The 18,059-nt window shown below is 34.6% G+C and overlaps 4 protein-coding genes across 4 annotated transcripts; 2 read left to right on the top strand and 2 right to left on the bottom strand.

Annotated features, from left to right (window-relative positions):
- Positions 1-1,779: 1,779 nt before the first annotated feature.
- On the top strand, positions 1,780-3,459 carry LOC8272465 (probable sugar phosphate/phosphate translocator At1g12500). The gene has a single exon (XM_002509603.4). It carries the CDS (start codon positions 2,015-2,017, stop codon positions 3,095-3,097), a length of 1,083 nt encoding a protein of 360 aa, XP_002509649.1. The 5' UTR covers positions 1,780-2,014; the 3' UTR covers positions 3,098-3,459.
- Positions 3,460-6,243: 2,784 nt separating this feature from the next.
- Positions 6,244-7,234, bottom strand: LOC8272464 (blue copper protein 1a). Its single transcript, XM_025156326.2, has 2 exons — positions 6,953-7,234; positions 6,244-6,753 (listed from the first exon to the last, which is right to left on the bottom strand). The coding sequence occupies exons 1-2, from the start codon at positions 7,113-7,115 to the stop codon at positions 6,392-6,394; spliced, it is 525 nt and encodes a 174-aa protein (XP_025012094.1). The 5' UTR covers positions 7,116-7,234; the 3' UTR covers positions 6,244-6,391.
- Positions 7,235-7,855: 621 nt separating this feature from the next.
- On the top strand, positions 7,856-10,499 carry LOC8272463 (guard cell S-type anion channel SLAC1). The gene is made up of 3 exons (XM_002509601.4): positions 7,856-8,781; positions 9,013-9,818; positions 9,918-10,499. Exons 1-3 carry the CDS (start codon positions 8,239-8,241, stop codon positions 10,294-10,296), a joined length of 1,728 nt encoding a protein of 575 aa, XP_002509647.1. The 5' UTR covers positions 7,856-8,238; the 3' UTR covers positions 10,297-10,499.
- Positions 10,500-10,786: 287 nt separating this feature from the next.
- On the bottom strand, positions 10,787-16,561 carry LOC8272462 (protein TPX2). The gene is made up of 18 exons (XM_002509600.4): positions 15,899-16,561; positions 15,598-15,711; positions 15,073-15,162; positions 14,740-14,887; positions 14,292-14,397; positions 13,827-13,877; positions 13,373-13,470; positions 13,216-13,291; positions 13,076-13,138; positions 12,809-12,895; positions 12,492-12,550; positions 12,249-12,327; positions 12,105-12,170; positions 11,955-12,017; positions 11,634-11,711; positions 11,484-11,528; positions 11,260-11,351; positions 10,787-11,165 (listed from the first exon to the last, which is right to left on the bottom strand). Exons 1-18 carry the CDS (start codon positions 16,077-16,079, stop codon positions 11,147-11,149), a joined length of 1,515 nt encoding a protein of 504 aa, XP_002509646.1. The 5' UTR covers positions 16,080-16,561; the 3' UTR covers positions 10,787-11,146.
- Between the last annotated feature and the right edge of the window lie 1,498 nt (positions 16,562-18,059).

Raw genomic sequence — 18,059 nt, 5'->3', positions numbered from 1 at the left:
ACATTCATTGAGGTTTGGAAATTACAAGTTTTTAGTTGGAAAAGATTAATTTATGATTAATCGTTTTTTCTATCATTGCCAATTATTTTTTTTCTAATTTATATTATTTTATTTTATTAATAATGAGTACTTTTATATTTGACCATTCTTCTATATATATTAGAATCTCTTGAATTTTTGTACAGCTTTTTATTCTTTTAAAGGTTTGTTTTGATTATTAAAGCAATTTTAACAATAATTTTTTTTAATATTTTTTATAATTATATTTATTTAAATATTAAAAAATCAATTAGCAATTTTAACATAAATATGACATATAGAGAATTATTACCGAATTATAAATTAAAAATATAAATATAGATTTTACTATCCAGATAAGACTTATATCTATATTTATTTTTATCATTTATGTTATTTTTATTTTTTCCTATCAATATCTTTTACCATTATACTTTAACCTTTCTTTACTTCCAACTTCCAACTAAACCAAAGTGAAAGTCTATTGTATTATTTTTTTTTTCTTCTTTAAGATTAAAATCTATTGTATCAATATTTGGACACGAAAACTCTTTTAGAACGAAAAAATATAAAATAAAATTTACTTGAAAGTAATACATTTCTTTACCGTTGTCACAATATCTGCTGGCAAACAATTTATAAATATAGGTAAATATTTTGAAATATATAAAACCGACCACGTTTTATAAATATAATTTAATAATTTTATTATTTGAAATTAATAGTAAAATATAGAAATATATAACTACTTAATAGAGATGTATACTCCGTTAATTAATAAAATTCAATATTCAGCATTTTAACTTTAATCATTTTATTAAAAATGTATAGCACACTCATTGATAATATTTATATAATAAATATATAAAATAAAATTATAACTATAAAATCCTTATAGTTACCTAAAAATATATTGTGACATTATATATAAAATAAATGCTCTAATAATTCATATTATTTACTAATTAATAGATAATTATAGCATAATATATTAATTTACAAAAATGTGATTGTAGTTCTATTAGATTTTTTATTTATAATATAAATAATTTTATGTTGATTAGTAGTTTTTTTTTTTTCTATTTTTTTATTTTAATGTTTTTATTTTCATAAAATTTTTATAAATTTTAAAATATATCTACTTACTATTACATGAAAATTATTTTTAATTAAATAATATTTTAAGTATACAAAATACTTTAAAATAAATAGAATTATTATTTTATTTAAAAATAAATGATTTTTATATAAAAGAAATATAGAATTTTATTTTTATTTCTATTAAAATTTTTTTACTAGGTTAATATATTTTTCTATAAATAAACCGATACTTAGATTCTAGTTTTAATTTCAGAAAAGTTTTGATTAGACTTCCTTACAATTTAGATGATAGCTATTTGATCTGTTATATAATTAAAATCAATATATAACGTTGAAATATTTATATTTAAAATAATAGGTAAATTAACTTTCATCGATTAATAAATGAGAAGTAAGAAGTGACCCCAAAAAAGTCAAAAGACTCGCATGTGTGTGCATAATAAAACGCTGTCCTGTTACTTGCCACATCGTACTCACCAATAAATTTAAAAAATGAAACGCACGGTAATAAATAAATGCACAGTAAAAATATAGTCAGACCATAGTCATCTCGCAGTTAAAGTAAAAGTAAAATCCACTACCGACACTCTGACTCTAACATTAAGCTCACTTCACGAGGAATCTAATGATGTTTTATTCTCCTCCCATACTCTCTCCCTAATCCAACGGCAAACTCTCCACCTCCAGCCCAAATCTAAATCTCAACCCTCCATTCAGATCCATATACAACCCATTAACACCAAAAGATTATCATCACCATCATCGTCCATCCTGCTCTCTCCCTTCTTTCTTTCTTTTCTTCTCAGATCTTGCCATTCTTTCTCTCTCTGCGCGCCTACATTTTAGTGAGAGTAAATTTTAGTTCAGTGCCCGTTTTGCCCTTGGACCATACACAATGGTAGAGGCACAAACATGGGCAACAAGGAGAATGAGCAATCCAAGAATGGATGCAAACTCAGTTACCACCGCAACTGACCAAGTTCTTGATATTCCGGCAACCCCACCTGGCGATGTACGTAACAATGCTTATAACTCCACCGTCGGATCATACTTCTCTCCTACTGTTTTGACGGCCATGATCATTGCTTCTTGGTACTTGTCCAACATTGGTGTCCTGCTTCTGAATAAGTACCTACTCAGTTTTTATGGCTACCGTTACCCAATATTCTTGACAATGTTGCATATGATATCTTGCGCTTGTTACAGCTATGTAGCTATTAAGTTTCTCGAAATAGTCCCATTACAGCATATTTTATCAAGAAAGCAGTTTTTAAAGATCTTTGCTTTAAGTGCAATTTTTTGTTTTTCTGTTGTCTGTGGGAATACTTCTTTAAGGTATTTACCAGTTTCTTTTAATCAAGCTATTGGAGCAACAACGCCATTCTTTACTGCAATTTTTGCATTCTTGATTACTTGTAAGAAAGAATCAGCTGAGGTTTATTGTGCCCTTTTGCCTGTTGTTTTTGGGATTGTTTTGGCTAGTAACAGTGAACCCTTATTTCATCTATTTGGTTTCTTGGTTTGTGTTGGTTCAACTGCTGGACGTGCTCTGAAATCTGTTGTTCAAGGGATTTTGTTAACATCAGAAGCTGAGAAGTTACATTCTATGAATTTGCTGCTGTATATGGCACCTATGGCTGCTTTGATTTTGTTGCCATTTACTCTTTACATTGAAGGAAATGTAGCTGCAAATACTATTGAGAAAGCTAAAGGGGATCCTTTTATTGTGTTCTTGTTGATTGGGAATGCAACTGTGGCTTATTTGGTGAATTTGACAAATTTTTTGGTGACAAAACATACGAGTGCTTTGACTCTGCAAGTTCTTGGTAACGCTAAGGCTGCTGTTGCTGCTGTTGTTTCCGTCTTGATCTTCAGGAATCCGGTGACTGTGATGGGAATGACTGGATTCGCAGTTACGATCATGGGAGTAGTGCTTTACAGTGAGGCAAAGAAGAGATCCAAGGTTACAACTCATTGAAAGGAAAAGAGAACCAAAAAAAAAAAGATTCATTATGATGATTGCCATAAACACTGGTGCGGGCTCTTTCTTCTCCTTTTGCTTTATTATTACTTTCGCTTTAATGTTCCAATTTCAACTAGACTTTTGAATGGAAGGGAAAGAAGGGAATTTGGATCAAATTGGACTGTACAGTACAGTGGAACAAAAGGGAAAGGGTTATGCTCTTTTCCTCCTTTTTTTTTTTTTTTTGGCTTTGAATTGTTACTGTTGGGTTGGTTATAGAAAATGAAATTCTCTATAACTTCTCCCACTTTGTAACCTTATATATTGAATTCGATGCAATTGAAACACAAAATGAACTGATATCGATATTGATGATATTCTCAATTGTTTTTATTGGACGGGAGAACAAAGTTCTCTCTTTTCATTTGTTGTGTTGCATTAGCTGTTGTTAACATTAGTCTTTTGTCATTATGCATTCCATTCTTTTTGGTTGATTATGTTTGTGCATGAATTTGCCATTCCTTGAATTTGTCCTGGATGCGGAGGTATTTTGGCTTTCTTCATTTTTGTTTGCCATGTGCGCGTCATACTGATCTAAACTACCGGCAAGAGACGTTTTCTGGGTACATTTGCACGAGGTAAGTTGTGATCAGTATGAAAGAACCATGGTTTTATTGGACGGAATAGGTCAATTTCTTGCATTTAGTTGTCATTCAAGTTGCCACACTATTGGTGGCATTTTTAGATCCATTGAGAAGTTCATATATGAAACAGATGTCTCCTTAATGTTGCCCTTTTGATAGCTGGAATATGTATGAGTCAGCCTGCTGGCAAACCTCTGGATAAGCACACAGGTCATTAATGATCTGAGTCACTTTCAAATAAATAGGATATATTGTTCAATTTTTTACAATAATATTCATGTTCACATGATTGTAAGACTCAATATTTCTTTTAAAAGAAATTGCTGAGCTGATATAGAGCGTGATGCCAAAGTCTTGCAATTAAACGGCTGATCTATTAGTTTATGTCTGGTTAACCATGCTAAATTCTTGTTTTGTTTGATCCATTTTCTTCTTTGATGAATGTAGTTTTAAAGGAAATGATTAGCAACTCAGGCAATGAACTTGGTTTTTGAGGAATTTTAACAGGAAGGGCATTTGCATTCAAAAATACACATAGGCATTGATATTAAGTTGTGTAAGCGTGAATGAGACAGAGGCTTATTGGGTCTTTAGTTACACAGGACTGTAATAAGGTAGAACATAACCAATGGATGACCTGATTCCCCAGGGTAGATATAATCACAGACACTGACAGTTACATGGAATTTGGTTCTCTTAGAGAGTCCCCATATATAGTTATGCTCCAACTCCAACTCTGATCATTGGCATGAATTGTCAAATAACAAGTACGTTCGGAAGGAATATGCACCAGGTGCGTGTCGATCCACTATAGCTAGAAAGCAACCTAAGTTTAACATGAAGGTGACATGCATACATTCAGTTTAAGCCAAAAAAGAAAAAAGAAAAAAACTTCTGCTTTTGGTTGAGGTGCCTTCATATTAGTCACAACAACCAATTACTGCTACGCAGTTGGTTTATTTTTATTGCCTTTTTGGTAACTTTCTGGGCAATGAACTATATGCATCATGTGGGACATGAAAAGACTGCCTTTGCTTCAGCCTTTGCGGCTGTTAAAACTTCATTCTCAGCCTGGCTTAGCTTAATGTTCCTTGTTAGTTGAAGGGTTAGATTAAAACTCTTCTCCCAGCACTAGTCATTCTCAAGCCAATATCTTAAAGCATGAGGGTTCATCGAGTCACTTGGAAGTTTTTTGTTCACGCTTGGGTTTTAGGTGCATGCACCATAATGGGTCGCAATTAACATGTAAGTGGAAGTAAACTTTCAAGTTTAATAACATCATCAGCAGTAGTTAGACCTTCTCTGGTTGCAGCTGGTGAAACACAGCTCCATTGACTAGTATACTTCAAATAAATGGGGGATGCACCTAAAAAATAATATTTAGGCTGTAAGCATAGGACGAATAATATTCTGAAGAGGTAGTTGTCCTAACTTGACACTGTCTTTCATTACTCTGCATTTTAATAACTTTACCATAGAATACGCATCAATTGGAGGATAATCAACTCCTAAACAATTGAGTAATTTGTCCCATCTTAAATGTCATTATATTATAACCATAACCATAAATATCCTGAGAGAATATTTGTATTCCACTACATATTATCACAGTTATTAGCAGCATTCACTAAAGTAATTGAGATTGTTGTTATAATATCAAGTGTGGGAGGATTCATAACAAAGTCCCGTCCTTCTGTTTTGATTGGTGAAGTATCATCCAAACTACTGCTGTGGCAATGCAATTTGTGAACAAGTATAAAATCCTGCAATGCTATCTAGAAAACACAAACAAAATCCTAAAAGCCAATAAAAGAAGCGCTTATTATAATCTCTATATTGAATTGTCCTCCCTTCAATTCTCAACTGAGCGTTGAAGCAATGACCAAAAGCCACTGTAACTGTTGACTCAACACATTGATTTCCATGTTGCCATGTTAGGAGCATGGGTAGCCGGCTAAGGTGGCATGAATTCTCAAGTGCCACCAAATGTGTATGCCAAGAATGATTAGGGCTTTTGCACATATAAGGCCGGAGCTGTTCACTTGGACCCTGTTTCGGAGTGGAACACACACTGAGACTGAAACGAAATTTTAAATTTTAGTGAGTTCTTCAATATTTATGGACCCATGAATGTGGAGATATTCTTTTTCTGTGCTATGGCTACTATCCTACAGAACTTTCCGTTCCTTTTGCAATTGGCAGTTGGAGTCAGTGGTGGATACAATACAAGTTAATCTTGATGCAACTTGTATCCTACAAAAAAATTGGAGTATAAAGTTTTTGCAAGTTGCTTTTCGTCACATAGTTGATCACAAGTTTACATGACCAAAAGCCAAAGTTAGCATCTTTTTCTTTTCTTGAATCATAAAAGCTAGCATCTTAATATCGGTTTATAAAAAACTTGTAATCAAATCTCAACTCTAACAACTCCTTTATGACTTGTAGAGAAGTGTACTAGAATTATTAACCCAAAAGAAATGCAATAATAAAAGAACTAAATTTCATCATAGATGGGAATTGAGAGAAACATATATGATTTATTATTTCAATCAAACCCTATAACAAGCAAATATCTTTCAGATCCAAAAGAACGCAGACCAATTAAAGAAACATTCAATTAATCAATACAACAAAACAGTGATGCTTTCACTACATCACTTCAATATTAAGCTACCACCAACCCCAGAATAGCAGCTATAGCAAAAACCAATATGTAGGAACCAGATACATTAACTCCGGCTATTGCCGCTGATACTGGGTTTTCACTAGGAGAAGGTGAAGCGGCAACCGGAGATGGCGAAGTTTCCGGAGAACCCAACTCAGGCAACACAGTGATAGCAAGTTTCATGTTACCAGACTCGCAATGCTTGCCCACAGTACAAATGTACCACTTCTTTCCAGGAGATGCGAGTGTGATTGTGTCTTCACCACTTGTCAATGCCTCAGTGGTAGCAGGTGCTGTGCATTCTTGGAATCCAGTTCCATCAACTCTCAGTACATTATGCACCCCTGCTGGATACTTAAAAACTGCACCAACCAAGAAGATCAATATAGAAATGAATTGATTAAGCAAATAATTAAAAGAGAATAATGGTGCTTAATTTAGAAAGTTCAATGAGATTTAGCTCAGTGGTATTAAAGTCGTGTCTATGCCTATCAAGTATCAAGTATCGAGTGTCACATCTCAATATAAGAAAAAAAGAAATTAGAGTTCAACTAATTTTACCAAGTTTGTCACTAACGTGAAATTCCTTCCCAGCAGCCCAAGATTGATAATTAAAGTTGGTAGTCCAACCTGTCTCATCACCAACTAAATGTTCTACAGCTAAAACTAAAGGAACAGAAACAGTTAAAATGGCAATGACCACGAAGATCTTGGAAGAAGCCATTACTTGTAGCAGCGAACTACTTAATACTTTGATTGATGTGCTTGAGATGGGACCTCTTGTTTCTCGTATGTGCTTACAATTAGAGCTCAAATCTTGCTGCCTATTTATAGAGTACTTCATTAGTATAAAACAGGTGTTTCCAACAACTATACCATGCGGGTCCGGCTAGAAGCGGTGGCACTGCCCAATGGCAGAAAAGAAATGCATTTTGAGTTTTGTAACATTACATAATTATTCATTCTCGAGTTCTTTAGGTAGACTAATTCAATAACTTGCAAATAAAAGTGGCTTTTTCCTTTTGGATATTTATACAACAGTAAACCTGCCACATGTTTAAACGAAATATGTCTTTGACTTTTTCTTGAAAAGTAAGATGCAAGATGTATAATAATGAAGAGAAAGCATTAAGGAGATGCTTCTTGCTAATTTGAATACCTAATTCTTACATTTCAGTTTCGATACCCAGGCTTAAGATGGTCCAATCCACCCAAAATTTTGTTGTCTGAGCCCATTCATCTTTAATCAGAAAATTGGATTCAACGAGTACTTCTAATTCTCTTGATAACAGTGTTTTTTCCCCCTCTCTTTGGGGTCTGTCAACTAAGTAATTTTGTTAAACCAAACATTGCTGAACAACAAGGATATGTAGGCTATACTACTGACTTAAAAGCAATAAAGCCTAAACCAGCAGGTGAAGGATTTTTGGGTTTGTTTTCTTCTCAAAGGCAACAAGCTGATTATAATGAAATGAAACCAAGAAACTTGTAGGTGGGTTTAAGCAAACCACACCCACAATTTTCTTCAATCCTTTTAAGAACACGGGAAATCATGGAAACTTCCTTTCTCTACTTCAATTGATACTAGGCTGTCCATACCACATATTGTTTTCATCACGAGAAATCTCTCTAACGATCTACCTTTCTCCCAGAAAGTATTGGTTTCCATTTCATCTACGTAGCAAACAACTACCCCCTCTCTAAGAAAGCTGTTTCTCGTGATTTCTCTTACGCATATGTGAACACAGATAGAAGCATGCATAAAATCAAGAAAAGTGAAATATAAAAACCCTATATTTAGTCTCAACCAAACATTAAAATCTTGGTTTCTTTTGGAATAACAAGAAATGGAAAACAGAGCAAGACCAATTTGTAGTCCTAGTTCTCTTGAGCAGACGCATTTTGTAGATATCCATGAAGTATTGCCAGAGGAAGAAGAAGAACAAGAAGAAGAAGAAGGGAAAACAAGAATTCAGGACAAGGCTAGAAGGGGTCAGAGCAGACTGTTCAAAGTTAGAGAAGCAAAGAGACCAACAAATAGGAGTTTTAGCAGGCAGGTTTCCTTAGAAACAGGCTTTTCAGCACTCAAGAGAGAATCCAAGGCTAAGGATGAAAGGAAGATTAATCTTCCACGGAGTGGACGTAGTTTTGGAGGATTTGATTCAGCTACTAGGATTAATGTAGAAGCAAGGAAAGGAGATTTTAGCATCTTTAAGACTAAATCAACTCTTAGCAAGCAAAATTCTTTGTTGCCAGGGAGGAAGGAGAGAGATAACGTGGAGACTCAAAGAGTTGATGCTTCTAATGAGCTTGATGATTCTGTGCACGAAGGAGTTCCTGCTGGAAGATACTTCGCTGCTCTTAGAGGACCTGAGCTAGACGAAGTCAAGGTATTAATAGTGTGTTTTTTTACAGTGTTACTTCAGTTTCCAAGCTCATTAGTCAAATTCTTTTATCTTCAATGTTGTTCTTAGGCAGAACTGTTTGATCAAGTTACGTTCTGATGTTTTTTGATCTCTCATATAATCATTATGCATGCGCATACGAATTATCTATTGCCACACATGGCATAGAATTATCAGAGTTGACATCTTTCTTTTTCTCTGTATGTTTTTCTGCAGGACTATGAAGATATTCTCCTACCAAAAGATGAGAAATGGCCATTTCTCCTTCGATTCCCAATAGGTTGCTTTGGTATCTGTCTAGGTCTAAGTAGTCAAGCTGTCTTATGGAAAGCACTTGCAAAAAGCCCTGCTACCAAGTTTCTCCACATTACACCCTTCATCAACCTTGTCCTCTGGCTGTTAGCTGCGGCAGTCTTACTCTCGGTTTTCTTCACTTACATTCTCAAATGCATATACTACTTTGAAGCTGTCAAAAGAGAGTACTTTCACCCAGTTCGTATCAACTTCTTCTTTGCACCATGGGTTGTGTGCATGTTCTTGGCGATTAGTGTACCTCCTGTGCTAGCTCCGAAAACCTTACACCCTGCAATCTGGTGCATCTTCATGACTCCATATTTCCTCCTCGAGCTCAAGGTTTATGGCCAATGGCTTTCGGGCGGAAAACGACGTCTTTGCAAAGTGGCTAATCCATCCTCTCATCTTTCTGTGGTGGGAAATTTTGTTGGCGCGATTTTAGCTTCTAATGTAGGGTGGAAGGAAGTAGGTAAGTTCTTGTGGGCAGTTGGGTTCGCGCATTATCTTGTAGTGTTTGTAACATTATATCAAAGATTGCCCACGAGTGAAGCTTTGCCTAAGGAGCTGCATCCTGTGTATTCTATGTTCATTGCGGCTCCATCAGCTGCAAGTATTGCTTGGGAAAGTATTTATGGTGATTTTGATGGGTTGTCAAGGACTTGCTATTTCATTGCATTGTTTCTCTATATTTCATTGGTTGTGCGTATCAACTTCTTCACTGGGTTCAGGTCAGACTAATCCTTCTCTTGATTCTTGATATTCCTGGATTAGTTACAAACTCTTCTTGTTTGAGGGATAATGATTAATTATCTGCACAATAACTACAGGTTCTCAGTGGCATGGTGGTCGTACACTTTCCCTATGACGACAATATCAGTGGCAACAATCAAGTATGCAGAGCAGGTCCCTAGCGTTCCGAGCAAGGTCCTCGCTCTTGTGCTTTCTTTCATGTCATCAGCGATGGTGTCAGTATTGTTTGTGTCCACCTTTCTCCATGCCTTTGTTTGGCGAACACTGTTTCCGAATGATCTTGCCATTGCCATAACAAAGAAAAGACTTGTCAAGGAGAAGAAACCCCTGAAGAAAGCCTATGATATAAGGCGGTGGACAAGGCAAGCTCTTAACAAGCAGAATCCAGAAAGCAAGAACTTTGATGGAGAAAATGACGATTTAATTACAGATGGATCTGCAGTGCGACATTTGTAATCCACTCATAGGCTTTCTTAGCTGTTAGAAAAGCAGGCAAATTACATGGCATTTGTCTTTATCCAAAATGCCACAAGTATATGGCATGTATAGGGCAGAGAACCCATATATGGCAACAACTACAAACACTTGTTATGAATTTGCTATTTCGTTTAAATGGAAGAGTTGTACGGTAAAATGAATTTAATGCTTTGAAATTTAAATATTCAGTTATAATTTATTAAATCTAAAAAATATATAAAATAATTAAAATAATAAATTTAGAAAAAATATTTTAATACAATAAAACATATTTACAAACTAACCGAAATTTTATTTAGTTTATTAAAATTTATATTAATTACAATTAAAAAATGTATCTAAACTAAAATATATAGAATTCTAAAACACATTTAAAATATATAAATTTTAATATGTAAAATTTTAAAATAAACTTTTACTTAAATTTTAAATTTGGAAACAAATACTATAAATAGTAAGAATCTCAATATAAAAAGAAAACCCTATTCTGTAACCTTTCATTAATAGTGATTGCATATGGTGTTCATGCTACAAAAAAGACCTGAAGGTGGTATGAGGTTGAGCAGGCCTAATCGCTGTACAACAGTGGCCCAGCAACCAGTTTATTGGACTAAGGACAGTGACCTACGAATTGTTGGAGACCGAAATTAGCTTTACATGACTCTATCAGATCAGTTTCTTCTTAGCTATATAATACCCCTTTTAACCAAGGCGACCAACATTGATTCTGTGCACAACCAATAAAAAAAAAGTTGCTATCTTTTTCAACTGTTTCGCAATGTTCAGGTATAGATCCATCAAACTCCCATTTGACGTCTCTGTTGAGCTATCACCGGACACCCAAGCTCCTATGCCAATTTCAAAGTAAAATTTAGATTCTGGAATATGCAACAAAAGGGAAGAAAAAAGTAACAGAAAATTAACCTCAGTTATGTTGCATACCTCATGCTCAATTGATTTCCAACTTCACTGGATTGAGTCTGCTTTCCACCAAAAATCAGTGGCTTTTCTTTTGCTGAATGTGTCACTGTTATCTACAAAACAACAAAAAATTCCATGTATCAGATGTATGATAAAAGATGTTGCTAAGAAATCTTTCAACCAGCATTGCAAGTTAAATTTAGTAGCTAATAGAGCAAAGAAACTGAAAAGGTGCCAATGCATACCTTATGCTCCGTTTGTAGATGATTCAATCTATTTTCTTTTGAGCCCTTGAAGTCATTGAAACAATAATGAGTATTAAGTAAAATGAGATTTAAAATCACTGATATTCCTTGTTTAACTAAGCATCAAGAATTTTGAAAAACAATGAGAACCTTTATGGACATTAAGCTTGGTCGAGGCAATTGCAACCGAAATCCATTATTTGGCTGGAGCTCGGATGCCAGGGATAGCTAGAATTCAAGAAAGATGAGAGTAAGAATCCAGGAAAAGTTGTATCAATTTGCAAAGGCTAAGGTAAGAAGGAAAATGCAAAGACTACTACTTGCAACTATATCAATACTCGCAAAATTTCCTTGTTACAGTTTAACTTACTGAAAAGAAGGAAATGCAAAGACGATATACTTTCTACTACAGCATACTGCAAACAGTAAATGGCATTATCAATAATTGCAAAATTCCTTGCTACAGTTTACCTTACTGAAAAGATCTATGGGTGGATTATGATGAATCCTCTTTTCTGTATGAAAATTAAATTCCTGCAGATGTCAAAACATTATACTCTCAGACAAGTATATAAACATTTGATAAATATGATAACAGAAACTGCAACCCTGAAAAATTACCGTTGGCACTGTGGTTTCCCGCTTGCTATTTCGGAAAACACCAATATCACCTTTACTTGTGAATATCTGCAGTCAGCCATGAAGTAGGAAAATATTTAATAAGTGTAGCAAGCTTTTCAACAAATAATCCGCACAAATTTTTACCTTCTTATTCAGAGGACGAGCTTTAAATACATGTGGTGCACTGCATCCATCCTGCTTTTTAGTATCCACAGTGCTTGGTCTGAGCAAAGGGGCAACAGGAAAGTGAGCATTTTCTTTTTTCTTTTTTTCACTTTTTTGTTTTTATATTTAATACATTTGTCTCAATTTTTAAGCATCATCAACTAAAATCCAGCATTTCCTTTTCCTCATTCAAGAATTTGATATACATGATAATACCATTACCTTCTAGATTCTCTCTTTCCAATTTCTGCAACAGAAACTGTAGTAGATTTGTCCAACCCCTGCAATGACAGAACTTCAGTTCGCCTTCTACAATAAAGTAATCATCAAAAGGAAGATATACAAGTTGCGGCACAATAATGCATAATACCAGAAAGAACAGTTGAACACATACTTTTCTGATAAGTCAATTAAGCATGTACCATTTTATAATTGAATATAAGCCTAGCCAGTATTCAGGATTTGAAATGTTAATAAAGTAATTTCAGTAAGAGAATAATTGCATGCCAATAGACAATAGTCAAGGAATTTTAAGCAACCTGTTCAGAATCATTGTGCTGAAGTGAGGAAGAAGAAACTACAAATGCATGCTGCATTGCCCTCTCTAATGTCTTAAGATGAAATTCCTGAAACCAGGGTAACAGGAATATAAGCTCCAAATAATTAACATAAAGATTTGTTTGGTGTAACTGCTTTCATTTAGTTCTTCGTTTCCTTATAGCAGGTACGAAAACTATGTTCACTAGTTGAGAAACTAATAGAAGTATTTTACCAAACATAAGCAGGAAACACAATCGAGCACTTACTTGGAACTCTGGCAACTTTGGAGTGCTCTTCTTTGGAAGAGGCAATGAAGGAGCCTCGAGAATCTGCAAAAATGAAAAGGAACATTTCATGAAGAAGGATCTTCATATAAAATTGCACACCAGAAATATCAGGCACCAACTTTTCTGTTTAATGGACGAGCTTTAAATCTTTGTGCAGCCACTGTCACATGTTCAACTTCTGTGTTATTTTTAGGCCTGGATCATTAAGAAAACATCACTAGATCTGCATGAAATCAAAGAGAACACTGCAGAGGGTATTGAATAGAGGTAACAAACCTCATCCTATGAGCCCGATGTGCTGTTTCAAGATCAGGCTCTCTTGGAATAGTAAGCCTCAGCCTTGACTGAGCAGAGCATTTATCAATAGTTCCTTCCTGCATGACAACATACAAATATTTGGATGTCTAGTTATGTAGATTGAGTTGCATAATCTTTCCCTTCCCTTGTCCAACCACATTGTTTCAATGATTAAAGTTTACTCTCTTGTGCTCCTAATGAGAACATGGCTCCTAGGGTATTATTACCAAGGTGTTGCTTATAGACATAAAGTTACATTTTTTTATCTGGTTTATGATATCATCTAAAACATTATTTGTACTTGATCTCAACATAGTTTAGCCAGGCATTGGTTTTAGTGGCTTGGAGGTGCATGAGATGATATTAATTTAATCAACATGAAATGAAAATTGATTTATGCTGTAAGGAGAACATTAAAGCATCAAGTAAATACCTTTCTAGGTGCCTTGTGGACGAAATCTATTTGCTGCTTTGCATCGCCAAACTGTTATCAAGAGTGGGTTAATCAACGAGGCCAAATAGTTAGTTCAATTTTGAGCTCAATTGTTAAGAATATAAAGGACCCTGGCTAAAGTTTTGAGCTCAATTTTGCATACAAGCCAGACTTCATTACTATTTGCACACAAATGCCATGCCAGGTAACACACCAACAAACCTGCCTCTTAATTCACTTATAGGATATGTATATGCACTAAAACATCATAAGAATAACTAGCATGTGATAACTGGTACGTACTGCTCTCAATGTGAATATTACAACCAAATCCATACCTTAGAAAAGGTTTCCTTTTAGGCAATTACAGAAGTACCATCAATGGGGAGTCCCGATTACTGTTTATAGCTAGTTCTCCAAGATGTGAGCAAACAAAAGAAGAATGCATTAACATGATCTGTGTACCTTACGGGAGTGGCCTCCCTCTAGCTTTTGCCTCTTTGCAGCTTGACTTTCAACTGCAGAAGAACTACATATGCTTTTCTCCTTTTGATCAAATAGCAGCTGAAATCTAGTAAACAGGAAATGTAATATTACTCGGCTAATAAATTACACTAAAAAGCCACTGATGTTAGCCTCACAAATACTGCTATAAAAGGGGCATTACTTGTCTTAACGCTTTTGTCAGAATAATTGGGCTTCATAAAGACATATTCCACCTAAAAATTTACAGGATATACAAAATACCATGTATAACAAATGGACAACATAAGAACGAAGGATCATGGCATGCTTTAAAAGATTCTTTTTTTTTTTTCTATAAATGGAGTACAAGACATTATCTACAATTTAGCATGAAGATTACCGCCAAAAAAGAGTAACAAAAAACAAGAAAGTGTTCTTCAAGAATCACCTGGAACCATCACCTTGAGGGCGCTGATTTTGCTTGGCCAATACGCTTGCTGTAGGTTTCATCAAAGTTGATCTCCTAGGAAGATTTGGCTTTACAGTGGACTTTACCCGTGACATACCAGTATATGTATGATTGTAATTAGTCAATTCTGCAAGAGTAAGCTAGAGTGAATGGGATGGATAAATCAAGACAGAAAAGGATAACTGTATGCTTTGGATAGTAATTTGGCGAAGACTTGAAAGGAGTCAGCAGTTCTACTTGTAAAGAATTGAATGATATGAAACATGAAGCATATTACTATCTGGTAGTACATGCACCATAATCAGTAATTACCTGTTGGCAATTCAAGTGGTTTATTTTGAACTTCTTGCAGATGGCCACTTTGCAAGTTGGTAAAAATCCCTCTATACGTTCTTTCGCATTCTGGATAGAGAATACAAAAAGAATCAGAGTATTGAAGTAAATCACAGACCTAAATAGATGATCAGCTATGGATATATAAAGAAGTTACCCTCTTAAACAGTAAAACATTCTTTTTGAGAAAAAAGAAAAAAGAAAGAAAGAAAGAAAGACTTGGTAAAAATGTTTGTTCACGCTGACAGCTATCTAAGAACATTCCTAAACTTGAGCTTCATGAGTTCTGCCCGTGTTGACAGGGACACATTAGTTTAAGATATCTATAAAATCTGCCCTAAACTCAATAGAAAAGGATGGTGGACTCTTCTTTCTACCTAAGACATCAATTTGTAGACTTTATTGTAAATTTCAACGATCTTTCACTATCGCTATTTGACAGAATCACTATAACCAACCGCTAATGTAATTCGCATTTATCATTAAACATGCTTAACCATTTACCTTGGTTTTCCACCTCTATTTCAGGAGCTTCTGTGTCTAATAAGCCACCTCTGCACTCTTCAGTTATCAAAGTTTCCGTATTTTCTTCTCTTAACGCCAGCTTTGCCACAAAAGCTGAAATTTTAAAAAAGAAAAATGAAGAATACAATCATTAATTTAAATAAGTATAAAAAGTATCGCATACAATCACTAACAAAAGAACACGTTTGAACAATGCTGTAAAGAAAATGGTGATCAAGATCATACATTTTCGTAATCAATAATAAAAAAGATTCAAAATTAGGGGTTGTGAGGAGATTACGAGAAGGAGGATAGCTCTGAGCCGTATCAAACCACCGCTCAGCCTCATGCGCCTCCGCAAGTGACTCTTGACGCGTGAAATCAAAGAACATTGCAGCATCAAATTCGTAATCAAGATCAACCTCACGCGCCTCGAACACTAACTCCACTTCCATTTCTTCATCTTCCATTTCCATTTCCATTTCTTTTTCCTCTCTGTCTCAATCGATAGACGATACGTATAACAGTAGTAAATAATAATACTGTATTGATTTGACTGGATTTGCCAAAAACCCTAATCCTCGAAATTCGAGCTTGCAAGTTTTGTACTAACAGAGAAGAGAAAGAAACGGCACTGTAGCATAAATACTCTGATTTTCTTTTCATTTACTTTCCAAAATTTAAAAGAAATATGGAAGTACAACAGTTTATAGCCAAGGTACAAGCACGTTTTTTATTTTTTTATTTTTTATTTTTGGATTTATTATAGCACCAAAGTCTGTAACTTCCTTTTGTAACGATCTAAATTTTTGAATTTTATTTCAAAACGAAAGTAATAAGACGGTTTTAGCCCTGAAATTGGCAAACGATGAAAAGCCTGAAAGAGGGATTTGAATGGGTCAGTGCAGGGACAAGGAGGTAAATTAGGCGTTTATTTTTGGGAATTTTGATTTCTTGTCTTTGAACACGGAGGCAGAGGGTTTATAGGGGTTGGAGATTTGGTATCGGGCAGCGAGAAACTGTCGAGGGAGTCTCTGAAATTTCGGCGGAGATTGGTTTCGCCCTTGGAGATTAAATAGAATTACGAGATTGCCAGTAACGGTTTTGTTCATTTGTCAGGTATGCGAGTGGGAAAGGTAGGGCCCGCTTATTGCAAATTCAAAAAATGAGAGGGAGACGATGAAGGGTATAGCTGGAATTAAATTAAAGGCAACGGTAAGAGATGCTGTATAAACTTGGCCAAAGTCTAAAAATGTCCGACACCAATCCTCGAGAGAAGTCAGCTTGTCCCTTTCATTTTTATTTATTTGTTCGAGGGTTCTTTTCTTCTATTGAAATATTAGTTTTAGTTTGAAGAGCAGCAGAAACCATGTTGGTTTGAGAATACCAGTTGGAGTGGCACTGGCAGGTTTAGCCCCCCCCCCCCCCCCCACTAATGCTGATTCCTTTTTAATGTAATTACATTAGTAATTACTAATTATATACCTTTTATTTATTTAGAAAAATAAACAAAAATAAGAAGACGATCTCTGAGTGTACCACTGTTTTAATACAGATTTGTCAAGGTTTTAAAGTCTCAAAATCTTGTTTGGAAAGTAACTATGCTTAGGTTTCTTCAAATCTCTTACAACTTCTAAACCTTTTAAAATCCCAATCCATCAAATTAGTGGGTTTATTTTCTAAGACTTTTACTCATCACAATTTCAAGAGATATAAAACTAAATGTTTACATCAGTAGTGCATTAGAAAGCAAGCAAAGTTTAAGAATTCATTTGCAGAGTGAACATATCGAAGTTTATTATGAAATCTAAGTCTCCTCAATCAAATTTAGTATTACAGAAAGTGGCAAGAATTTTCTTATTAAGATACCTAATGCTCTTCCAAGTAATTTCAAATATCGGTTGCATTATGTGTATAGAATGATCCTCATCGCAGTAATATCTTTTGTTAAAAGAAAAGAAATTTCCAAGGTATTGTCTCTTTTTAAATTAGAAATTACGTAGCTGGAAAATCTGGCATAGTTGAAAGATGACAGGTCGGTAGATGAAAATTATAAGTGGCCAAGAAGAAGACAAATATGTATGTATATGATTATCAGAAGAAGAAACTTAAATATAAATGCAGAAGCTCAGTGTTCCAAGCAATCAATTGGATGTGCAGTTCATTCAATGTGATCACAGGATCCACATTGGATACCTTTTTCTGCAGTAAATCCATGTTAATAATGCCAATGCTACTTATCAAATTGGCAAGCAGAGGTGTGCCCATCAAATTATTGAGAGTGAAAGCACAGTCTCTCCTCCACACGCACACATATAGCTTACATTATACAAAACAATTAAAAATTTTAAATATTTTTATTCTTTTTTTTATACATCTGTAGCAAGCAATTTCTTCTTCATTTTCTTTTTTTTGTTCTTTCTTTTTCTGTTTTAAATCTTTGATCTTTTTACAGGATTTTT

This window comes from Ricinus communis, chromosome 5, assembly GCF_019578655.1.
Source record: "Ricinus communis isolate WT05 ecotype wild-type chromosome 5, ASM1957865v1, whole genome shotgun sequence".
NCBI classification, from domain to species: domain Eukaryota; kingdom Viridiplantae; phylum Streptophyta; class Magnoliopsida; order Malpighiales; family Euphorbiaceae; genus Ricinus; species Ricinus communis.
This window is presented reverse-complemented; position numbering and strand designations above follow the sequence as displayed.